At 43.0% G+C, this 26,257-nt stretch overlaps 1 protein-coding gene across 2 annotated transcripts in view; it reads right to left on the bottom strand.

Moving 5' to 3' along the window:
- KHDRBS1 (KH RNA binding domain containing, signal transduction associated 1) overlaps window positions 1–18,067 on the bottom strand; it is a 35,793-nt gene extending 17,726 nt beyond the window's left edge. For both annotated transcript variants that reach the window (XR_009502501.1, XM_059917780.1), the window contains exons 1-4: window positions 17,524–18,067; window positions 4,490–4,614; window positions 3,752–3,868; window positions 2,372–2,518 (exon numbers count right to left, since the gene is read on the bottom strand). Coding sequence is in view for 1 of the 2 variants with exons in the window: in XM_059917780.1 (XP_059773763.1) it covers window positions 2,372–2,518; window positions 3,752–3,868; window positions 4,490–4,614; window positions 17,524–17,905 (771 nt within the window). In the remaining variant the exon portion in view is untranslated. The remainder of the gene's footprint in view (window positions 1–2,371; window positions 2,519–3,751; window positions 3,869–4,489; window positions 4,615–17,523) is intronic.
- Between the last annotated feature and the right edge of the window lie 8,190 nt (window positions 18,068–26,257).

Raw genomic sequence — 26,257 nt, 5'->3', positions numbered from 1 at the left:
TTCAAGCCATGCTGAACAACTTGCAGTTCAGAACATGGCATACTCTTACACATCCATTCTTGCAAATAGTTTCCTCTTTCTAGAATAATAAAAGCCGCTACCATTAATGAAGTTCTATGGCTGGGTACCATATAATAAGCTTTACATAGGGTTTTCAGTTTAATCTTCAAATTAACCCTGAAGTAGGCAGATCTTCCCATTTTACATCTGGGAAAACAGATTCGGGAAGTATAAAGCAATCAATCTAAGAACATAGAGCTAGTTAAGTGGCAGATTCTACATGTAAATTCAGAATTACCTGTCTCCAAAATCTAGGCTTTGAATCATCAGACTATATTATTGCCTTTTTTTGTCCACCTGAGGGACTCTCTTACAAGATTTAATCTAAAATATTACCTCACCTCTTTTGAAAAACTTTCTCTTGATGCCAACCCTTCACTCCTTCCTCTTTTCCCACAGCACCATGTAATTTTCTCTAAGCACTTACCACATCATTTTAGAATTGTTTGTATGTCTTTCTCACTAGGTTGTGAGCTCTTCAAGAGCCATTTTTGTAACTTCAGACCCAAGCACAGTATTAGGCACCTACCAGATACTTAACAAATGTTTGGGATGAACAAGGAACCTGAGGCTCAGAAAAGTGATATAATAACTTGTCCAAGATGACGCAGATAAAGCTCCCAGTCCAGTGCTCTTCCTACTGTACCAGGTTCTAAGGGGCAAACGGAGGGCTCTGGTCATGGACGCAAAAATAGGCTCACTTTTTTTCTTCACAGGGGGAAGAACTGAGCCAAATGCCATTTGCAAATCTTTTCACGTATTTCCTGATGAGAATCATTCAGTCTTAATACTTCATGCATTTTTATATATCCCAGGTGTATACAGCTTCTAGAAGATTCTAGTCACCACAGAGATGCCCCCCCCCACTCAACTCTTCACCTCCTCCTACCGTACACATTTCTGCTGCTTGAGACTCACACTGGAGAATCAAGTGACCAATGATGGGCCATTTGCTCATATTCCTCTAACTGCCACAGCAACACTGAGGAAACCCAGATCTCCCTGGCAGGCTTCTCTTTTGAAGATCCACTTACATGGAAGCCTTGTAAACCTAGCCCTTTTGAGAAATATGCTGAGACTAATGATAAAGAGGAGATGGGCATTCCCCTGCAGTCCTTCAGGAAACGGATGGCTCGGGATGCTTCAACATATACCTCAAAGAGTAAAAAGCATATCCTCAAGGGAAAATTTACAAGCTCTGAGTTTTTCCTAGGATATTTTAAATTGGCTGTTTCGTGTTGAACACTCTAATGATGACGAGATACTTAGAAGCAAAGCAGCTGCTGAGACATTTGAGACAGTGTTGGAATCCTTGGAGCTCAGCATTACAGGTACACACACCCTATAAATTTTTGCTCTACCAATTCTCACATGCTCTGATACAGTTCCAACTCCCTCATTTTACATATACAAGAAAACCAAGAACTATATATCACCTCCTCTCAGTGATGAAACTATGATGCTTACTCAATTCTACCTGAATAGTACTCCAAATGCTTCTTAAGGTTCCAGATTCATACTTGGTTATTAAATATTCAACAGTAAGTAGTTTTCAGAGTAACTCTGAAAACTAACAGGTCTTACCAAATGGCAAAAATTCATCATTTTCTACTTACTCAAAGAATGAAATCTCTGACCAGGTAATAATAAGCAACACAGGTAACCTGGTCTGTCCCAATTCTTCCAGGGCCTTAGTTACATTCTGAAAGGAGCTGTACACCAATCTGTCTAATATCATCAACAGTTAAGCCTACAACCATCATGCCTCTTTCAAATCAACTCTACTTGAGTAAACTCCTCCAGGAGAGAAAGCCCTGAATGCACTCAGGTCAGAATTCAATCCATTAACACTGGAGGCTAGAGGCTTCTTGCTGTTATCATCTAGACTCTCTAGAGTCTAGAATAAAACCCCCCTAAGTGCAGGGGATTATGACCACCTTAGTCATTTTCCTATCATAACCTTCTGGTTCCACTCTAGCACCAAAATACACAATTTAGTGAAGACCTCGTTAAATCTCTGTTAACCAGATGTTAAAATGCCAGACACACTGTGGATCCAAAATATTGACAAAAGATACTGGTATACAACTAAAACCACATTAGACATGGAGTGGGAGAGTGGCCGTGGGGCACACTAGTTTGAAAACCAGATACAAGTAATGGACCACCTCAGAAAAATGAACATAAATGCAGAATTTGGTATATAATTTCAGGTTATGCAGAGACCCTGGATAAGAAACCCTGCCTTAGCAATAAGCACAAGATCCCAGTTTTCTCTTGCTCAAAAGATACAGGATATAGATTTCCTTACTGGTACTAGAAACTTCTTGACTTCCTCCATAGCATGGGCCATAAGAGCATAAGCCTCACACGGGGGTCCAAAGACTTCAATGAAGACGTGCAGATCCATATTCAAGTGGGCATATTTGGGGTCTCCACCTTTGCGCAGCTCTTCCTCCTGGGGAAAGATGCACAAAAACATCACATCACTTGGACTAGGGAGAAAATGACACCTTTACCTCTAGGCCAAAGAGACACTGAGAAATGACCCCAACACCTAAAAAAATAGAAAAGTGTAAGAAAAAAGCAAAACAAATTCTGGAGAATAGTAATTTACACAGTCTGCTAAACCTGCAATTAGTCTGCTGCTCTTCTGTTTTGAATCACTGGTGTATTCATTGGAGCTCTTATTAGAAGGTATACAAGAGACAAACTTATTTCCAGCTTCCATTCAGATAACAGCTGTTTGCCAAGCATTCATCCATTCATTCATTTATTGCCAAGCATTTGCTTTTAAATCCCAGGTAGAGCTCTTAATCACCAGCTCTTCTTATCTGCTTATATGGTCTGGGAAGTTCTAGGGAAGGAAAAAAGTCAGGACAGAGAGAAGAAAATCTCATGTAAATCTCATTAGCTAGAATAACATACTTCAGCCCTAACTGTATTCATCTAGTGAGAAATGTGAGTGGACAAAAGAGGGTCTGAGAAAACATGTTTGTCAATTAGGCTGCATAAAAGGAGGCCTGAAAGAGTAAGTTCTTAGGCTGTAGCAGGTATGTCTCATCTAAAAAGCTGACCCTAGAAGGCTAAGACTATTCTGTTTCAGTGGTAAGTTTCTCCACACTTACAAAGAGCATGAAGAGTATGGGGCTATGGCATGGGAAAAAAAAAAAAAAGCATTAGGTTCTGTTGTCAGGATTACTCATGGTTCCTTTTGTAATATCTTCTTTTTGAGGGCCTCACATTCCAGCTGGCTATGAAACAAACCAGCCAACTAATCCTCTGACTCACCTGCACTCACAACACTAGTGCTCTCACTTTTCCACATTACTGGAAAGGGAATGTGCTGTTCACATTTTAGTGTCTTTAGTCTCAGTAAGTTTCAGTACATCCAGCTCCCCTTCCAAGTTTTCATAGATAAGCTTACTAATGCCAAAGTTGCTACTGCTGTTTCCATTACTATGCAGTCAAAGTCAGAAAGAAAACAATTACCAGGGCACACCTATGTTCTTCCAGCGTTGTCAAAGAAGTGAATTAACTAACTGGTCTATAATCTCTTACATCCAATGCAAATTTAAGGGAATCACATTCTGTACATATGCAAGTGCTAGCTTCCATAAGGAATCTATACTGGACTCTGGGCTACTGGAAGGCATTAGGGTGTCTTCTTGCCTCATTAATGTGAGCTTACCTTGGCCTTGTCTCTCATTGAGCCCTTTCCCAACACAGAAATCTTTGCACCAGTCTCTTCTTGCAGTCTTTTGATTGTATTCCCTTGTGGTCCAAGGATCTTCCCCACAAAATTGAACTGACAGAAAATAAAGACAGATTTCTAAACACATATGTTCCTATAAAATATTTCCACACGTATTATTTATCTTCAATAATCCTGTAAAATAGGTAGAGTATTATCACTCCCATTTTACTGAAGGATATACTGAGGCTGTACGGATAAAGTGATTAGCCTACGGTTATACAACTGGAAAGTGGCAGTTCTTAGACTTGAATTTCCTGATGTAGTTTGGCACTCTTTCCATAATATCACACTGCAACCCTTCGTACTTTTACATAAACATTTTAAAGCCAGTTACTTCAGAACAGAACAGACATATGGTACCCTTTGGCAGTACTGGTTTGATAAACTAAATATAACTAGTTGCCTTCCAAAAAAGAAACTTTGAGAAAAAAAAAATTTTTTTTTTTGATAATAAAAAGATGATTATATTTCCATCCTGGCTATAGCTATGCTATTAGTGACGGACCTGTATGTTTCAACTGCCAGATACATATATGGGACAGAACCTTCACCAGCTTAAGTTTCTGACACATCACAATCTCTGTAAGTCTTCTGCTACAGCCCACGTTACAAGACACACTACATACTCTCATACTACAAAGACAACTCAAAGTGAGGCACTCTTTCCCTTACCTTGGGATACTGCTTGACAGGTATCAGAACCCTCTCCTTCAGCTTCATGTTCTTGTGAGAAAATAAATCCAAGTAATTCTCCTCATCGTCCTTTTTTGAATCCCCTTTCTGAATCTTCTCAATTTCTGAATAGGATAAACAGAATTTAATTTAGTTTTTTCTTTTAAATAAAGGCAAAATTCTGAGTCTGCTTAGCTTAAAGCAATAACACAAAGTACTGTGTAATGAGAAAGTGCTAATTTCAAATGGAGACTGGGTGAAAGCACCAAAGCTAGATGAAGGTGACTAGGAAACCCAAAGCCTGCTTCTAATAAGAGCAGTTTGCTCTTCCACTTCTAGTGGAAACCTCTACAGAGACATTCAAATGTTCTTAACACAAAATGGATTTAGCAGTGAATTGGGGAAAAGGGGATAAACGAACTAAAAAAATTAAAATCTGCATCAAGAAAAAAGTACAAAGTCATATCTTAATGAAGAGACAAAGTCAGGGCTTCCCTGGTGGCGCAGTGGTTGAGAGTCTGCCTGCCAACGCAGGGGACACGGGTTCGAGCCCTGGTCTGGGAAGATCCCACATGCCGCGGAGCAACTGGGCCCGTGAGCCACAACTACTGAGCCTGCGCGTCTGGAGCCTGTGCTCCACAACAAGAGAGGCCGCGATAATGGGAGGCCCGCGCACCGCGATGAAGAGTGGCCCCCGCTTGCCACAACTGGAGAAAGCCCTCGCACAGAAACGAAGACCCAACACAGCCAAAAATAAAATAATAAAATAAAAAAAAAGAGACAAAGTCAATAATTTAAATACACAACCGAGAGTCCCATTAAAATTCTGTAACAGTAGTGCTTTGGACAGTAGTAGTCCTTAAGAGTCTGAAAGACCTGGTTTTTACTCTGCCACTCACCAGTTGTGTGAACTCTGAAAAGTTTTTTAATTGCTCTGAATTTTGGTTTCCTCATTGTAAAATGGAGGCAATATCTACCTCATGAGGTTGCTATAAAAACAGAATAAAATAACATATGTAAACATGCTAATTAAAGCCCATTTCTTTCTTTCTTTTTTTTTTTTCTTTTTGGCAGGTGGGATCTTACTTAGTTCCCTGACCAGCAATCCGAGCCCCCTGCAGTGGAAGCGTGGAGTCTTAACCATGGGACCACCAGGGAAGTCTCAAAAGCCCATTTCTCAGGAAGTGTTTTTTTTTTTTTTTAAACTTTTTTAAACCTAGTACATAAGTAGTGCAAATAGAACTTTTTTTTTTTTTTTTTTTAAATTTATGACTGTGTTGGGTCTTCGTTTCTGTGCGAGGGCTTTCTCCAGTTGTGGCAAGTGGGGACCACTCTTCATTGCGGTGCGCAGGCCTCTCACCATCGCGGCCTCTCTTGTTGCGGAGCACAGGCTCCAGACGCGCAGGCTCAGCAGTTGTGGCTCACGGGCCCAGTTGCTCCGCGGCATGTGGGATCCTCCCAGACCAGGGCTCGAACCCGTGTCCCCTGCACCGGCAGGCAGACTCTCAACCACTGCGCCACCAGGGAAGCCCTCAGGAAGTGTTTTAATATATACTCAACACTATCTAGCCCAAATTCTCTCAGTGTCCTAATGGAAAAAATGCTTGGACCAAGGTAATTTCAATTCACGGGTTAAGACAGTTTCATCAGCTAGAACCTTAGCAACCAAAAAGATTTCCTATCATCAGGGAACTTCATTCACCCATCCATCCATTCATTCAGTGACTGCAAGTGTTTGAGTGCTTCCTATGGAGAGGCACATGAAGGGACAGATACAGGTATGATCACTAACCACTATGGAAGACTTACTAAGAGAGCCAGGCACCTTGTCCTGTAAAGTATATGAGAATCAACAGAACAAGTCAAACATGGTCCCAATCTCCACTATGTCTATATACTAGAGTCCCCAGTCTATGAAGTCAGCAATGAAGTATAGTTAAATGCTACAACAGGAGTACTAACAGAGATGGGGGCCGAGTATGGAGGCAATGAACAGCAGCAACTAAAAGGTTATACTATGATCCACTGAGAACAACAACAACCAAAAAAATTATACTCCCTAAAACTAGTGGAACATTCTAACTAACACAGAATGTTCTCCTTATATAACATTTCCACAGTGTTTCTTCTATAATTTTAAGGCAAGGGTTCTCAAACTTCATCGCAGCAGAATCACCTGGAGGGTTTGTTAAACTAGATTGCTGGGCTCCAATCCCAGTCTGGGATTGTGTCAGGAATTTGCATTTGTAACAAGTTAGCAGGTGATGCTGATATTGCTGCTCTAAGGATCACACTTTGAAAACCACCGGTTCTGTATAAAGACATACGACTTCAAACACATACTGCAAATCTAAACCTTTAACAATTAAAAAAAAAAAAAAACTGTTTAGACTAAGTCCAGCTGTAAAGTACACGGATGAAGGAAAGTTACTGAGACTGACAGACTACACAGAGTTCAGAATTTCAAACTGAAGGCTTCTGTTTATTAAAAAGCCTAATTTCAAACATTACACTCTTATAAGAACGGTAAATGACAGTGCTCTTTGCACTCCTATTTTTCATTGCTTGGAATAGAAAACAAATTTGACCTTACAATCAACAGACTAAATGCTTCCTTCATTCAACACCCTATTTGTTTACTGTTTCACTGGTAGTGTATCCTGACCCCACCCCTTCCCACTTACTGCTAATATTAACTTTTTGTAGTCTCTAGTTTTGAGCCTACCACCTCTGAACACACCTCTTGAGTTTCTGGGCTGGGAAACTGGGCACTCAATCTTCCAAAGTCCACAGGAACAAAGATGCCACATTTCTAATCTGAAAACATCACTGAGGAGCTTCTAAATATGTGGAACAAATTACAAACTTCATCTTATCGATGTCTCTCCGTGTGTCCTAATTGCTGCCATCTAGTTAGGCCCTTCAGCTGTACTTTATACCACTTTCCAGAAACTTTAACTGGTTAGAACAAGAAGATAAGACTCAAAGTCTGTTAATCTGTACTTCCATAGGAAGCAGGGATGCAAAAATTGAACCCAGTAGAAAGGTTTGTTTAATATCAATGTAATGTGCCCTGTGAATTTAAGACCTTTCTATAACATGGATCCTTCTGCTATATTTTGAGCTAGGCAGATCTTAATTAGGATCCCCTTGTCCACTTACCTCACAATTTAAAAAATGTTAAAGCATTTTTAGAGAATTCAGAGAACAATGATTTAAGTAAAACAGAACTAAAAAGATAAAACAATCAGGGGGTTAGCCTAGAAAGCAAAAGAATAAGAAGCACCTTGAGCCTTCAAGAAGGGTAGTCTTCCATGTTTGGAAGGGGAAGGACCAAATATTTATTAAATGCCTACAATGTATCAAACTCTATACAAATATTACCTCATTTATCCTAAAAAATAACTCAGTGAAGTAGCTGGTACTATCCCCATTTTGTAACTGAGGAAACAAAATCAGAGAAGTTAAATCTCTAAGTCACAAAGCTGTTAAAGCAGTAAGAAAGTAAGGATTGAAACCCAGGCTTTCTCTAACTTCAAACCTCATGCTTTTATTATTGCCTTTCAGTGGGGAGTTGTGGGGAGCACTTTATTTAAGCAAAAAAGAGCTGATTTTGTAAAGTTTTGGGAAGTACTGCTTATACCCCCAGACACTGTCATGCAGCTAAAGACAACAAGAGGGCTCTGCATGTGCCTCAGATGTTCAGCTGCCTGATCTTTCTTTTCTTTTTCAATTCTCTCTTTTTTTTCTTTTTCAATTTCTCTTCTTGGCCTCACTTCTTGTGGAGGGCTAAGGAGCAGGCTGTAATGGGAAGAAAAAAAAATCAAAGAGTAGCTTCCTAAAAATGCCTCACCCTTCGAGCCCTGGTCTGGGAAGATCCCACATGCCGCGGAGCAACTAGGCCCGTGAGCCACAATTACTGAGCTTGCGCGTCTGGAGCCCGTGCTCCGCAACAAGAGAGGCAGCGATAGTGAGAGGCCCGCGCACCGCGATGAAGGGTGGCCCCTGCTTGCCGCAACTGGAGAGAGCCCTCGCGCAGAAACGAAGACCCAACACAGCCATAAATAAATAAATTAAAAAAAAAAAAAAAAAAAGCCTCACCCTCAGGCAAAAGTACTTTCTAGACAATCTTTCTGAAACTGACTCCTTTAAAAGATCTTTGCTTGGGCCTCCAGAGACCCTGGATATCCCAAGAGTCAAAGAAAAGCTAAGGTGTAAACAACACAGAGAGGTGACCCATTTGCTTCAAAGTCAGATGCTGACAATAATCATATCTTACCGAATGCCTTTTATGTGTCAGGAATTTTGTATTTATTGTTTCCCTTCATCTTTATAACCAGGATTATCCCCACTTAACTAGTGAATAAATCTTGTCCAAGATCACAAAATTAGTGACAGAGCAGGTATTTAAACCCAGGTTATTCCTTACGTTGGTCAGAGCAAATTCAACAAATCTCGTGGCTTTTCTTCTACTCTTTTACTATAACTTAATCCTTCCTTTTTTTGGTAGGTGTTATCACAACCAGACTGTTAGCTCCAAAGGATGAGAACTGTTTCTTAAATGTATGACTCAGAGGAAAGAATCTGAGTTTTGAAGCTAAACAGAACTGGGTTTGACTCCCAGCTCTGCTACATGCTTGCTGTGTGACCTTGGGCAAGTCATTAAACCTCATTTAGTCTTCCTTCTTACTTTTAAAAAGGATTTTTTTTTTAATGGAAGATTTTAGGAACACAAAACTGTTAATACAAGAGAAGTTTGAAAAAAATTATATACAGATTTTATCAACTGGACTGGCTTAACTAAAAAAGGCTATCGTGTATATTCCATTAACTGAACATGTGATAGGAGCAAGACAAGCAAGATTTTCTGACTAAGGCATCCAGAGATAGTACTTCTAGGAGGGCAAGATTCATAGGATATCTGCTCCAAAAGGTCAGCTGTCATGCCCTCCTCCAGACTATCAATGTATTTGGTTCATACATCTAACGACAGCACACCTTCCCCTGCTATGAACAATTTCTGGACCCTGGCCATTACTAAACTATCTGCCATTTATAGTACAGTGTCTAATAGACAACAGGCATCTATAAACATTTACCAAATTAAAGAAATGTACCATTAACACCCCCTAACTTCCCTTAACGACTCATATAACTTCATCATTCCCAAATTTATAGTTCTTTGCCCTGTATCTTTTCTGTTGGTAAATCCTTTTGGAATCACAAATCCAGTAAGTTCATTAATTTTGTATAAAACCACTCCATTCTTTTCATTTTTCAAATTATTTATTATTTAAAGCAAGAGCACCGAGCTATAGGTTCTTAATCTGGTTTGGGGTCATGAGCCCCTACAGACTAGCTCCCCAGAAAAAGATACCAACACAGTATTTCACATACAATGTTGACTAAGGGTGGGTACTGGCTCAAAAAAATCCCTCAAAGCCTCAGTTGTTAAGAGCCCTCTAAGGGGCTCAATTCCCACATTCCAGGATAGCGGCAAACTCTATTATAGCATATTGACCATAGTCTCCCAAATCTCTTTCTTAGGGCACAACTTAAGAGTTTAAGGCTTTTTTTCTCTTAAAAACAAAACAACAAACCATTTTATTTTGAGATAATTGTAGATTTATATGCAGTTGTCAGAAATATGAGATCTCGTATATCCTTCACCCACTATTCTCCATAACATTTTGCATATCTGTAATATCATAACCAGAAAATTCACATTAATACAATCTTACTGACTTTACTCAGATCTCACCAGTTTTGCATGTACTTATGGGTGTGTGTGTATGTCTGCTTAGTTCTATGCAATTTAATCATGTGACCACCACACTGTTCTGTTCTCAGTACAGAACAGTTCCACCGCAAAGATCCCTCATGCTACCCTTTTATAGCCACAGTCACCTCCTTTCCTCTCTCCCCAACTTTGGCAACCACTAATGTTCTCCATATTATTACTTTATCTTTTCAAGAATGTTAAACTAATGGAATTGTACAGTGTGTAACCTCTTGAGATTGGGTTTTTCATTCAGCATAATTCTCTTGAGGGAGTTCCCTGGTGGTCCAGTGGTTAGGATCTGGCACTTTCACTGCCAGGGCCCGGGTTCAATCCCTGGTCAGGGAACTAAGATCCTGCAAGCCGTGCGGCCTGACCGAAAAAAAAAAAAAAAAAAAAAAAAAAAAATCCCTTGAGATCCATCCAAATTGCTGCATTTATCAACAGTTCATTTCTTTTTCTTGTTGAGTAGTATTCCATGGTATAGATGTACCACAGCTAAACTATTCATCAATTGGAGGCATATGGGTTATTTCCAGTTTTTTGGCTATTATGAATAAAGCTGCTATGAACATTCACGTACAGGTTTCATATGAACATAAGCTTTAATTTTTCTGGGATAAATGCCCAAGAGTACAACCGCTGAGTCATATGGTAAACACATGTTTAGTTTTGTTAAAAACTGCTTTATCACAGACCTATACATGCTAACAATATTTTACTTAATTTTGTTAGTATTATGCTCCATAAAAAGAGTATTGTAGGGTTTCCCTGCTGGCACAGTGGTTAAGAATCCGCCTGGAATGCAGGGGACACGGGTTCAAGCCCTGGTCCAGGAAGATCCCACATGCCGCGGAGCAACTAAGCCCGTGTGCCACAACTACTGAGCCTGCGCTATAGAGCCCACATGCCACAACTACGGAAGCCCACAAGCTGCAACTACTGAGCCTGCGTGCTGCAACTACCGAAGCCTGAGTGCCTAGAGCCCATGCTCCACAACAAGAGAAGCCACCACAATGAGAAGCCTGCGCACTGCAATTAAGAGGGGCCCCCGCTCGCCGCAACTAGAGAAAGCCCACGTGCAGCCACAAAGACCCAACACAGCCAAAAATAAAAAATAAATTAAAAAAAAAAAACACAACAGTATTGTACCATATGTATGTAGCCTTATGGGATTGACTTTTTCACCTAACATTAGATTTCCAAGATTTCTCCATGTTGTGGCATTCAGCTATAGTTTTCATTTTCACTACTGTATTACGTATTTCATTTTGAAAATCTCACAGTATCCAATCAATGGCGAAACAAGGTGCACTATTTTATGAGTGAGACATTCACGGGCAAAAGTTTCTTTGAGTATATTCCTAGGAATAATCTTGTTCAATTTAAAGAATTTGAATGTTCAGCTTTCAAAGGAAATGCCAAACTGTTATCCAAAGTAGTTGTACCAATTCACACTTCTACCAGCACTGTTCCTTCTAATCCACATCCCCTCAAGCACTAAGTCTTGTTTGACTTCATTTCTGTCAATGTAACAGGTTTTCATTATTTTCCTGTCTCCAAAAATTTTTTTTCTCATTTATCTTCATTTACTCTTTTAGCTACTTAAAAAATTTTATTGAAGTATAGTACATTTACAAAGTTGTGTTTCATTTCTGCTGTATAGCAAAGTGACTCAGTTATACACATGTATATATTCTTTTCCATTATGGCTTATCACAGGATATTGAATATAGTTCCCAGTGCTATACAGTACAACCCCTTGTTGTCTCTCTCTTTTAGCTACTTTATATTCAACATGTCAAGTTGAAAAAAATAAATCCAGTTTGGAATTAGTTTGAAAAATGCAAAAAACCAACATGTTAATTTAAAAGTTGTCATCTTTATAAGACTAGTTCCTCCTCCCACCAGGACATGGCAAATTTTTTTTTTTTAAATAATCTTAATTACTGTAGCTTTTTTAAAAAAAATTAATTAATTAATTTATTTTTATTTTTGGCTGTATTGGGTCTTTGTTTCTGCGCGAGGGCTTTCTCTAGTTGCGGCGAGCGGGGGGCCACTCTTCATCGCGGTGCGCGGGCCTCTCACTGTCGCGGCCTCTCTTGTTGCGGAGCACAGGCCCCAGACGTGCAGGCTCAGTAGCTGTGGCTCACGGGCCCAGCTGCTCCGCGGCACATGGGATCTTCCCACACCAGGGCTCGAACCCACCCACGTCCCCTGCATTGGCAGGCAGATTCTCAACCACTGCGCCACCAGGGAAGCCTGGCATATTTCTTTTTATTCACATCTTTGTTTACCACTTTCAATAAAATTTTAAGTCGACAATATGTGATCACAATATTCCTCATCTGTAATATTGAGATAAAAATTCTTCCTGCCTCACAGAATGGCCATGAAGATGCAATTAATGAGTACCACAGGTCATGGCACATGTTATATGCTCTACAAAGGTTAAATATTGTTATTGTTTGTTATGAATATTCACATACATTTTGAATTGATTTTTATTGCCTATCCCAAAGTTTTTGCTATTCTAAAAAATGAGATCATTTTGTCAATTCTTTTCTAATTGGCTACTGCTTCTATATCAGAAAAGTACTGACTTATACATCTTTACCTTGTAATCAGCCACATCACTCACCATTTTCCTAGGTAAACAACCATGAAGTTGTTGCAAATAATGATAAATTCTGCCTCTTTCTTTCCTAATATTTATACTTATACCTACACAGTCATCCCGTGGTGTCCCAGGACCAAACTCCCATACCAAAATCCGAGGCTGTTCAAGTCCCTTATATAAAATGACACAGTACTTGCATATAACCTACGCACATCCTCTTGTATACTTTAAATCATCTCTAGATTACTTATAATGTCTAATACAATGTAAATGCTATGTAAACAGTTGTAAATACAATGTAAACCAGCGCAAAACCAATTCAAGTTTTGCTTTTAGGAAATTTTGGAATCCCTCCCACCCCCGAGTATTTCTGATTCATTGTTGGTTGAATCCACATATATGGAGAACCCGTGGATATGAAGAGCCATACTTGGTCTATAGTTCCTTTGCAATTCTACTTTCTGGTTTTAATAGGTCTTGCTAGCTCTGTAGAATGAAATGGGGACATCTAAGTGTATTTCCATAGTATACTGTAAATAAAATAAAGAAATGTACTATTTTGAAATTTCAATAGATTTTTTGTCTGGAAATATTCTGCACTGAGGGTTTTTTTTTTTTGGCTGCTCCACCGCATGCGGGATCTTAGCCTTGACCAGGGATTGAACCCATGCCCCCTGCAGTGGAAACGTGGAGTCTTAACCACTGGACTGCCAGGGAAGTCCCTGCACTGAATGCTTTTGGAAGATGAATTTCTGCGTATCTTTTCAAGATCATCTGGGGATTGTTAATCTACTGAAAATGTTTACTTATTCCTGAGTCATTTACACTAACTTGTATTTTCCTAGTTATAAAAAGTAGAAAAAGAACACTGATATACGTAAAAACATCTCATGTTTATTATGTAAATATTTAACACAAATAATATGATAAATTATTTTGGTTTCAGAAAACAAGCATGGGTACCCTGAGAGTCTTTGTATGTCTGCAAATGCATTTAATTGTCATCGTGGTTGAAGATCAATTCGGCTAATATAGAAATCTATATTCAAAATCGAAATCCCTCAGAATTGCGTTATTTTTCCATCATGCAATGAGGATGAATATTCATTTATCAAATATTTAGTAAGAGGCCACTCTGTGCAGCACTCTTAAAGGAAAAGAAGATACAGCCATGAACAAAGCAGACAAAAGATCCCTGCCCTGGTAGAGCTGACATTCTAGTCATAAAGAAGGGGCAGCCAACAAGCAAACACATTAACTACAACATATGGTGCATCAGATGCTGCTAAGTGCAAAATAAGTTAAAGCTGGGAAAAGGTACAGGGAGGGCTATGTGGCTGGTAAAGAAGAGTGGTCTGGGTCTTGTAGCACCTCCTGGGAAACAGGCAGAGTTACCTGGAGGAGTCACAGTCCTAAGTGCTAGGCTCTGCTCTCTGGGTTTCCTCCTCCTTCTTTGTCTTGCCTTGTGATCTTCACTGCCCTGTTGGCTAGGACTTTGATGTGTTCAGAAAATCTGATGAAACAGATTTTCTTTTAATATTTTAGCAGAAAATTTATTTTTATTTTTTTGAGTACAATTTGTTGCAGGTACTATAGTGGGGGATTGGGGGGGGGGGGGCAAAGAGGGTTAGGTGTGAGGATCCAGACTCAGACTGACTTCAAATCCTCCATATGCTGCTTACTAATTTTGTTACCTTAGGCAAATGATTTAATCTGTTTGCCTTGGTTTCCTCATGTGTAGAAGTAAAAATAATAAGAGTAACTTCCTCATAGTATTGTTATGAAGACTAAACATTTGATGTAAAGTGCTCAGGCCAGTGTCCAGCATCCAGTATAGTGTTAGCTGTATTTTTCTTACCTGTATCCTTATCAGAGCTTAAATACTACTATTCCGTCTTCCCAATCTCACTTTCTCACAATTGGTTGACTTTACTACAACCACTTTTCCAGATCATTCAAAAATATCTTAAAATAAGTCAACTGTATTTCAATTAAAAAAAAAATCTTCAAAGCCAGGTCCAACATATATCAAGACTTATCCATGCTAAGAAATATTCACATATCCCAAGTTAGTTTTCTCAGTGAGCCAGCATTACCTCAATCCCATTTCTCCAATTAAAATTCAATTTGGTTAAAGGAAAAAGACATCAAAAAAGCCCAAGTTTAGAAGATGTGGCACATATATACAATGGAATATTACTCAGCCATAAAAATAAATGAAATTGAGTTATATGTAGTGAGGTGGATGGACCTAGAATCTGTCGTACAGAGTGAAGTAAGTCAGAAAAACAAATACCGTATGCTAACACATATACATGGAATCTAAATTAAAAAAACTGGTCCTGAAGAACCTAGGGGTAGGACAGGAATAAAGACGCAGACGTAGACAGTGGACTTAAGGACACGGGGAGGGGGAAGGGTAAGCTGGGACAACGTGAGAGGATGGCACTGACATATACACACTACCAAATGTGAAACAGATAGCTACTGGGAAGCAGCCGAATAGCACAGGGAGATCAGCTCGGTGCTTTGTGACCACCTAGAGGGGTGGGATAGGGAGGGTGGGAGGGAGATGCAAGAGGGAGCGGACATGGGGATATAGGTATATGTATAGCTGATTCACTTTGTTATACAGCAGCAACTAACACAACAATGTAAAGCAATTATACTCCAATAAAGATGTTAAAAATAATAATAAAATAAAAGGTGCGAAGAGTGGGGGAAAAAAAGCGCCCAAGTTTAAAAAATGAAAGAAGGGTGAAAATCGGAAGTAACTTTTAAGGATCCGTAATTTTTGATGGCTATCCTAAGAAACCATCTTTTACTAAAAAGACGAGCACCATACTGAACACTTGATGTGCTCAGAAAGGCAAAAAAAGCTTGCATTTTCATACCTTACTCAGTACCACGAATTTACAACTAGGAGAAAACTGGTGACATGTTATTATCTAATGATTACAAGTCAAAGGGAACTGTGCTGGTGCTTTTTACACAACATTTAATCCTCACAACTCACCATCCCACTTTACAGATGAGGTTACTGAGGTTCAGAAAGTTTCCCGAGAGTAGGTGACTAGTCAAGCGTTAGAATTTCAAACCGAAGCCAACACCTTAAAGTTCTAAAGTTTGTTATTTTATTCTCATTTAATATGGACTGATTAAAGACACGAGGAAATAAAAATAAGGCCCAGTCAACCTTTACCATTTAGTCTGACGTTCCTGAATCTGCATGTACTTGCTTTCAAACACCTGGTGTTTGCTATATACAAGACAATATGAAAAATATAAAGATTAAAAAGCATTCCTTGCCCTCAAAGAGCTTGCCAGAAGAACAAAATGAACAGTAATGTTTCAAACAATCTGACTGTGTTACAGAACAGCAAAGCACAGAGTTGAAAATGTAAGCAGTTTATCTAAATGTTCTTATTCTTGACCGCCTCAGGCTTTGTTTACTGTGTTTAAAAGTAAGGACCTCTAACCAACGGTGGGAGACAGAGAACAAAGGGAGGGAAATGATATTTTCATAACGGACGTGTCCATTATATCAACCCTGCCAAAGAGTCCAACTACTCATTCAGTGTTGGAATGCTATGAATTTTTATTTGCTTAATAAAATTTAGGTATCATAAGATACACTTATTAAAACGTTTTAACTAGAAGAGAGAGCAAAACAGACGGCTTTAGGGAGAAATCAAGGCGACTAGGTGATGGCCAGTTTTGAGCAAAAAAGGAGCGCTAGTCTACACACAGAGAACAAAGACTACTATTCCTAATCTATTTCAGGACTGAAGCAAAAAAGGGAGGGGGGAGACCATGCAACTTCTTTCAATTTTTTCCCATCTTATTGGGAATGTCATGCAAACCATCCTTAATCTCCCTGTATCACCCCCTTTCACTGTCTCTAGATTTGTTTTTCCCTTCTCCAATGACGAACACGCGTTGTGAAATAAAGGGGTCCCACCGTCTGGCTCTGCAGCAATGACCATCTTATCGGCCGAAGTCGGAAATCTGATTCGGAAAACCTCAAGCTCCAATTCCCACAGGTTGCTCCTGCCTCCGAGCAACTCAAGCTCCAGTTACCGCGAAGTCCGACCCGGCCCCGGCTGCCGCGGCGCGCTGGACAGGGCACCCCAGCCTCACCCCATCTCACCTCGGCCCTCCCTCCCTCCCTCTCCCTCCCTCCCTCCCTCCCGGCTCAGGCTGCCTTCACCTCTTACACCCTCAGTTGAGGCGCCGACCGCCACCCGCGATCAAAAAAGCTTCCCCTTTTGGGGAAGCGGGAGATGAAGGTTCATTTCTGGAAGAATCTGAGCACTCGGAGCGCGGGGCAGCTGCAAGAGGTGGGAGGGGGAAGGGTCGGCAAGGGGGCGGGGAGCGCGGCACTATCTATCAAAATCTTTGCGCTAAGAGATCGCCAAGTCCCCTTCAGGCCTCCACTGCAGCCTAGAAATTCTCCCTCGCACCCTGGGCCGGGATGGGAATTGTAGAATCTAGGGTCCCGAAGACGAGGACGAGAGAAGGGGAGTCCACGACTGCCTGGGTCCCCAGGGGGCGGTAAGGGAGAGGAACAAAGCCGCTACCACCCATGCCCCCGGGTGGCCGGGCGACCCACAGGGACCCCGGAGGCCCCCTTACCTGCCGTCAGCAACTGCATGGCGTGAGTGAAGGACGGGTCGAGCGAGTCCTTCTCGGCCATGAGTTCGGGCAGGTACTTGTTCTCCGGCTCCATCTTGACCGAGGCAGTGGCTGAGGGGGGCAGCAGCGGGGTCGGCGCTGGACCGCCCACAGTCGCGTCGGGACCCGTGGCCGAGGGCGGCAGCAGCGGCGGCGGCTGCGTGGCGGGCGAGGCCCGGGCGCCCCCCCGGGACCCCCCTCCGCCTCCCCGGGACCGGTGAGGCAGCGGCGGCTGCCGAGACGGCGCCTGACGCACCGAGGGGTGGGCACCTGAGGGGTCCATGGAGCCGCTGCGGCCCGAGGACCGGCTCATGCGCGCGGCGGGGTCGTCCCGGCGCTGCATTGGGGAGGATGTGCGATCGAGGGATCGAGGAAGCGACGCGGCAGCGGCAGAGGCCCGAGGGACGGTTGGCGAACGTGGGAGAGCGGGAGCGACGGCGACCGAAGCCGACCCGAGCGACCCAGCGAAAGAGAGCACCGGAAATGAGGCGGCGCGCGTGCGCAGCTAGTACCGGCACCGCCCTTGGGTTTCTCCGCGGAGAACAAAGTCCCCGGTCGGGCCACGGCGCCTGCGCACCGCCGCGGAGCCCGAAGAAGTCGCCTCCCCTCTCCCCTTTTCCCTCCGAGCCCGCCAGGCCGGAACCTTGTGCGCGTGCGCGGGTGCCCGCGGGCTCCGATCGTTTCTTTTCCACGTGACTCGGCGCTAGAGGGACACGTGTCTCCTCCCACTTCTGGCCGAGAGCGCGGAGGGGGCGGGGGCTGTGGAATGTCTTTGTCTGCGCGCGGGCCCGCGGCTTGTGGGGCGGGAGCCCTGATGCTCGCGGGGCCACGCCTCCTCCAACGGCTGAGCTGTGGAACTCAATGGGGTGGGGGAGGGGGAGGGGTCACTGAAGTATGGAAATGAAAGGAGACCTGCCTGGGGGACGCGGGAGGGGAAGGAGAGAGAATTGGGGCTGTCTGGGCAGAAAGAGAGGAGGGAGAGATTAGCGTGAAGAAGGGACGACTAAGGGAGAGTCTGACTCAGAGTTGAGGGGTGGAGAAGGGAAGCTTGGAGGGGGACATTGAGGAAGGACGGGTCAATGGAAAGACTGAAGGCTATTGGTGGAGTTAAACTAAGAGGGTGGGTTCAGATCGGAGACCTGATATCTAGCCAGGAAAAGGGCCCCAGACAAAGCAGGGAATCCAAGAAGTACGTATCCCATGGTTTCCAATATAGTAGGTTCTTAAACGTTAGCCGTTGTTGATCAGAGAAGTCGTCTTAAAAGGCGAAGCATTTTAGTTCTCTACATATAGTACTGCTTTCTGCAGACGTGTTTCTTCCACAAAAACATGGGGTAGAGGCCAGCTGCGTAATCATTAGGGTGGCGCCTTATACGGATGTGAGTGCTAATCCTCCTGCCCTTCACGATGAATAAATCATTCCACACTTGCTCAAAGAGACAGACCCTTACCACTGCTCTCAAGGCCAAGGTATAGTGGACAGTCTCCCACAGCGTTCTCCTCATCCTGGGGTGCTATATGCAAATGAAAGCTAGGTCTTTACTTTCCCGTAAACTCTCAAACACCTGCTACCTTTTCTAACCCTTTCCTTCCCTCCACAGATTTTTTGCTTCCCCCATTTGAAAGCACTCGCTCCCATCCCTTCTCCTTCTGGATCAGTTCCTCTAATAAGCCCACACTTTTCAAAAGCATTTCTGGAAATTGTCTTCTGGGTGCCTGGAAACTGCTGATATTTAGATCTGAAACTTAGAAGCCTTCAGCTAGGGAACATTAGGGCCTGGCTACCTTCTTGGGGGTAGGGAGACAAATCACCAGCAGAAATGAGAACAAAACACAATCTCTCCGTAAATTATCACATATATGTTATACATATTTGTCTCCAGTGTCTAGGGCAGTACTTTACTTTGAGGTCACATAGGTAGCTTATAGTCAAGTAGGAGGGGGAAAAAAAGAATGGTTTTGAATAATTGTAATGAAGAATGTAAGGTGACAGGTGCCCAAAGATAAATTAGGTGGGATTGGAGTTCAAAGTGGAAGATAGATTTCGGCCAGGAGAGAATGAGTTCCAGGCAAAGGGAAGTGTGAATAAATGAGCAGAGATGAGAATGTCACAGATAGTTTAAGAAATGGGAGTAATCCAGTTGCAGACTGTGAAGAAATAGGTGAATTGAGAGAGCAAATGCATGGAGGAGGGGAAAGGGGATGAGGAGGATTTATAGCTCCCTTGCAACACATTTCTGCTGCTGTCCTTGAAACCCCTGCTTGGGTGGTGGTGTTACAAATGGCTGAAGTGTCCTTGCTCTGTAATGAGATGCCTAGATGGAGGTACCTTGAGCTGAGGCTAATAAAACTTTGATAAAGAAGTGTCTGAAAAGGCACTGGGTAGTGGTATCTGTGGGTTTCTAGACTAGACTCAACATTCTTTCCAGGAGGCTGCCAAATGTTTACGTACTTTGTCTAAAGGTGGGGTTGAGGCGAAGTTTGAGCTCTTCTTCCTAGTGAGAGACACAAAAGATAATCTCTGAGGTGGTAGGTTGTGAAGCTGCAGTGTAGTTACCAAGTAGGTGAAGCAACAGCCTTCTGTTTGGGGGACGGGGGCCTTCCCTGGGGTCAGGGAAGAGTAATTCCTGTCCTGAAAGCCTAGAGGTCTGGATTTCATTTTGTGTTGACCACGATATGCTGCCTCAGGTTCACCTGAAGCTATTAACAGCATGGCCTTGTGAAAAAACTGATTTTGGAGTGAGGCAGACAAATTCATAAGCCAGTGACGCCTTGTCCTCACTGTGTGTCATTAGGAGAACTACAACCTGTCTGAGCCTTCGTTCCCTCCTATATAAAGTGGAGATGATGACATCTACCTTGCAGAACTGTTGTGAACATTAACAAATACCAGTGTAAACCTCCTGGACTTATAAGCAGAATAATAATAATTATTATTCCATTTAGTGCCTAATGAAGATTTTTGGATGTTTCATGTTAGCTGTGGATCTGAAAGGCCTGTTCTCTAATCTGTCTCGTTTTCACTGACTATAGCTAGACTTTGTTTTGGGGTGGGGGAGGGAGAAGTTCCTTCTACCCTATTTTCTCCCTTAATTGAATTACTGTGGTGTAGGATGCAGGAGCAATTGAGAGCATTGTGATTCAGATGGAGTTAGGTCCAAATCGGGCTCTTCCTCTTACCTGCTGGATGATTGAGCACATTACTTAAACTTGCTCAGCCTCTGCTTTCTCCTGCTTGATAAAAAAGGGGTCATAACAATCCTACCTTGGGGCTGTTAGGATTAAAAGTGATAGTATTTGTAAAGCACTCAGCACAGGAGCTGACAGTTAGTAGGTGCTTGATAAGTGATAGCGGCCATTGTTATTACTACACACTTTATTGAGTACCTTATTGCATACTTTCACTTTCATGTGAGTCCCTAACTGAGGGGCTGGAAGGATTTTTTTTTTTTTTTTTTGCCTGTAGCTGCTTGACCCAGCAATGGAGGATCTGTAGCCCTGTCTGCCTCCGCTGCTTCAAAGACAGTTTCCAGGAGAAGAAGGGCTCCAGCCCTGGGCAGTTTCTCTTCTTGGAAGAAAGTGCCAAATATGTGGAGGGTGTGGAAGGAGAAAGCAAGACTGAGAATATTTAATTTTTTTACTAAGATTTTTTTAAATTATAAAAATATACGCTTTGATTATTCGACATCTCTATGCTTCATTTCTTCTTCTCTAAAATAGGGATAAACTACTACCTGGGAATTCCCTGGTGGTCCAGTGGTTAGGACTCTGCACTTCCACTGTAGAGTGCACGGATTCGATCCCTGGTCGGGGAACTAAGATCCCGCATGCCGCAGGTTGCAGCCAGAAACAGAAAACAAACAAAAAACTACTACCTACTTCATAGGGCTCTTATGAGGGCTCAAAGAGTGCATTTATATAAAGTAATTAGAGTAATGCCCAGCAGATTATAAATATCAAATAGTACATTTTATTATAAAAGATACATGCTTCTAGTTTTAAGAAAAATCTAACTATAAAAAAGGCATAAAGTGAAAAGTAAAATTCCCCTTAAATCCTGACCCATTCACTTGACTGCCCTTCTCTAAAGACACTATTCAATGGTTGCTTGTGTAGCCTTCCAGACATTTTTATTGCATCTATTGTATATGCAAGTCTATCTTTTTTTGTTTTAAACACAAACTGCAGCATACTCTACAAACAGGTTTTGACTTTTTAAAAAAAATTTATTTATTTTGGCTGCGTCAGGTCTTAGTTGCGGCACGCGGGATCTTCGTTGAGGCATGCGGGGCTTCTCTCTAGTTGTGGCACGTGGGCTCAGTAGTTGCCAGGCGCGGGCTTAGTTGCCCCGAGGCATGTGGGATCTTAGTTCCCCGACCAGGGATTGAAACCGCGTCCTCTTCATTGGAAGGCGGATTCTTAACCACTGGATCACCAGTTTTTTGGGTTTATTTATTTATTTATTTATTTTTGGCTGCATTGGGTCTTTGTTGCTGCGCGCGGGCTTTCTCTAGTTGCGGCGAGCAGGGGCTACTCTTCGTTGTGGTGCGCGGGCTTCTCACTGCGTTGGCTTCTCTTGTTGCAGAGCATGGGTTCTAGGTGTGCAGGCTTCAGTAGCTGTGGCACGCGGGCTCTAGAGTGCAGGCTCAGTAGTTGCGGTGCACGGGCTTAGTTGCTCCATGGCATGTGGGATCTTCCCGGACCAGGGCTTGAACCTGTGTCCCCTGCATTGGCAGGCGGATTCTTAACCACTGCGCCACCAGGGAAGCCCCGGATCACCAGTTTTTAAATGAAATATTCTGGTGACCTTCCCTTGTCATTATTTATAAATCCACTACATTAAAATATATATATATATTTTCGGGCTTCCCTGGTGGCGCAGTGGTTAGGAATCCGCCTGCCAATGCAGGGGACACGGGTTCGAGCCCTGGTCTGGGAAGATCCCACATGCCGCGGAGCAACGAAGCCCATGCGCCACAACTACTGAGCCTGCGCTCTAGAGCCCGTGCTCCGCAACAAGAGAAGCCACCACAATGAGAAGCCCGCCATTGCAACAGAGTAGCCCCCGCTCACTGCAACTAGAGAAAGACCCCGCGCAACAACGAAGACCCAATGCAACCAAAAATAAATAACATTAAAAAAAATAAGTCAAATAGAGACATGGAAAATATGTTTTTTAATTTATGTATTTAATTTATTTACTTTTGGCTGCGTTGGGTCTTCGTTGCTGGGCGCAGGCTTTCTCTAGTTGTGGAGAGCAGGGGCTACTCTTCGTTGCGGTGCGCGGGCTTCTCATTGCGGTGCCTTCTCTTGTTGCGGAGCACGGGTTCTTGGCGCACGGGCTTCAGTAGTTGTGGCACGTGGGCTCAGTAGTTATGGCTCACAAGCTCTAGAGCGCAGGCTCAGTAGTTGAGGCGCATGGGCTTAGTTGCTCCGCGACATGTGGGCTCTTCCCCGACCAGGGATCGAACCCATGTTCCCTGCATTGGCAGGGGGATCCTTAACCACTGCGCCACCAGGCAAGTCCCCTCTACTTCATTTTTCATGGTAGCATATTATTCCACCAAGTACTTCTCAATCCGTTCCCTTCCGATAGAAATATAGGTTGATTCCAGCTTTTCAGTATTGCAAATGATGCTGCAATGAGCCTCACCCTACAGGACATCTTTGTGCATTAATATCAATATATCTATGGGATAAATTCCTAGAAATGACACAGAAAGACTGTGCCAAGCAGCAGGATAAGCAGCATCCTCTTCTCGTACCTCCTCAATCAATTCTGGGTGCTCTCTTCCCATAGTTTTATTTTTTTTAACCTGATTTTATTTTATTTTTTCATGGAAAGGCATTTTATTTTAAATACAGCAGTGTGTGCATGTCAATCCCAAACTCCCAGTCTATCCCTTCCCCCCACCTCCCTTCCCCCCAAACCCCCCCACCCCCCCACCCCCACCCCCCGGTAACTGGTAACCAAAAGTTCGTTCTCTAAGTCTGTTGAGTCTGTTTCTGTTTTGTAAATAAGTTCATTTGTATCATTCCATTGTGTACGTGTACCACATCTTCTTTATTCCCTGCCCATAGTTTTAGTCTTTGCCAGTGTGGTAGATGAAAATGGCATGAGGGTCAACATTGAATAAGAGAGTCCATGCCCTCAAGGAGCTCACTGTAGAGTGAAGGGAACAAATATATAAATCAAGAGTTAGTAGTGTGAAAAGTGTTATCACAGAGGACTGTACAAAGAGCTGAAGGAATGCACCAGAAGGAGTGACTGGTCAACTGCCAACATAAATGAGGGAAGTTGGATTTTGGGGGAAGATGCCAGGTGGAGTGGGGGCAGGGCATTTAAATGTTGGGAGTTCAACAGAGCTAGGTCCCATGCCTGTTCTCCCTCCTCCATGATCTGGAATGTAGATCTCTAACCCAAACTTCTGAGTTCCAAATCCAGATAGCCAATTGCAGCCCTGTTACATCCCCATTTCAATGTCTCAGAGACCCATCAAACTCAACATGTCCCCAGTAGAACTCCAACTTCTGCCACGAGCAGTGCTGCTTCAGGGCTCAGATGACTTGAGAAATTAAATCCTTCAGTTAGACCCAGTCCTGCTCCAGCACCTCGAGAGCATCAGGGCCAGCAACACTTAAGGAGGCATCCACTTTCAGGGCCATCTCCTTGCTTGCCTCACTCTAGTCCAGGGGTGTTCTTAGCGTTCCCACAGAAGGCACCCTTGGTAGGGGCAGTGGGCAGAGACAAAGGGGGTCAGAGCAGTGCTGATGTGCCCAATGACTTGGCCCCACAGCTTAGTCACACAGTCATGTGTGAAAAGTCTCTAGAAATGTCCCAAAAATACTTGAAGGGAAATTTGCAGGGGCAAAAACAGGAACTTGGGATGATTAGTGCTCATGTGGCTTTGTTTGAGTCCACAGGGTTATGAGGCCTGCGTGGTATTTGGATTATAATAACTTTTTTTCTTCCTGACCTGCCAACCAGAGCAGCTTGTGTGCCGGAACCACTTCTTTCTTTATATAGACAGAGGCTGGCACAAAGCAGGCATTTGATAAATGTGTGTTGACCAAGTAAATACCTGCTAAATAATTAAACTCTCATTCTCCCCGTTGCCTTCACCACCGACCTGCTTCTCCTCCACTGTTCCCTGTTTTAGGGAACAACACCCCCAACTTACCACACAGCCAGAAATCTGGGAGTCATCCTTAACCTCTTTCTGCTGCCTCACCGCTCTATGCCTACCCTATACAATCCATGCCTGAATCCTATTGTTGTTTACTTCATAAATGGTGTCCATCGGTGTTTCTCTGTCTCCACTACCTGTGCCTCCATCTGAGGTGCCATAATGCCTCACCTGAACTTCTGCAACCTCTGAACTGGTCCCCAACTTCTCCTGCTCCTGCCCCTCTTCTCTATTCTCCACCCAGAAGCCAGCATAATGTTTTCAAAATGCAAATCTGATCATGTCTGTGTGTCTGTCTCTCTCTCTCATGCACACATACCCTTAAACCTCTTCAATGGCTTCATATTGCTCTTAGGATAAAAACCAAAACCCTTACCATGTCTGACCCAGCGCTGCCCGCATGGAGAGCCCTGCCTGGCTTTCCTGCTTCATCTCATGCCATTCTCCTCAGTTCCTTTGCTTGGCAACCCTGGCCTTTTTCATTTCCTCAAACAAGCGAGACTCCTGCCTCCCCCGGACTGCACGCTGTCTGGTTTCTTCTCCTAAAACTCCAATCATGGCTCCCCTCCCCCCACTCCAGTCCCTCCCTGCTCCACCTCTTTTCCATAGATGCTGTAATTCCTACACATCCTTCAGACTTCTAAAAATGACATTTCTTCAGGGAAGCCTTCCCAGATCCCCAGGGCAAGTCAGCTTAGCTCTCGTTGTGATATGTTCTCAGGGCTCATTCCTAACACTTACCACATTTGAAGTTTACTTCTTCATGTGATTATTCGAGTAACATCTACCTCTGCCACTTGAATGTAAGCCCCATGAGGGCAGGAACTTTGCCTGCGGTGCTGATGGTTATGTCCCTAGCAACCAGCACATATTAGATTGGCTGGATTGGCTGATCAACAAAGAGTTGTTGGCTCAGTGAATAGAAATAGGAACAACACATGCAGAGACATGAAAGCATTACAAAGCTTGGCATGGTGCCCTGGAATGGCAAGTCACATGGTATGATCTAGACTGGGGGTGGAGGGAGGTGCATGGAAAATGGCAGGAGATTTTTCAGGCCCCAAAGGTAGTCCATGTCTTGATGGTCAAGTAAGGAGATAGAATGCCCAGGGGGAGCATCAAGATCACAGGGTCAGAGATGTAGAGCAGAGAAGGAAACCAGTGGCTCACAGCCCATATCTGGCCTGTGCATATGTTTTAATTGGCTTGCCTAATTAAAAAAAAATTGAAAGAGTTGCCAGTACTTATACATTGGGAGATTTCACATATTTTTTTAAATTCTGCATTTCTAGTTTTTCTCAAAACATCAGCTGTTCTAGAACACTGGGTTTGTACTCCTGCAAACAATAATTCGCTTCCACCTTTAGAAGGCACTGCCTCTAACTTCCCAGGCATTTTTTTCTACCAGCCTGACTCTCTAAGCATTTGAGTTAGTGACCCAGCTCTAGAGGGATCATTCTGGTGGGGGGAATGGAAGAAGAGATTGGAGAGGGTTGAGCGGGTGGGGG

This window comes from Balaenoptera ricei, chromosome 1, assembly GCF_028023285.1.
Source record: "Balaenoptera ricei isolate mBalRic1 chromosome 1, mBalRic1.hap2, whole genome shotgun sequence".
Taxonomy (NCBI): domain Eukaryota; kingdom Metazoa; phylum Chordata; class Mammalia; order Artiodactyla; family Balaenopteridae; genus Balaenoptera; species Balaenoptera ricei.
The sequence above is the reverse complement of the archived record's forward strand: the minus strand, read 5'-3'. Positions and strand labels throughout refer to the sequence as shown.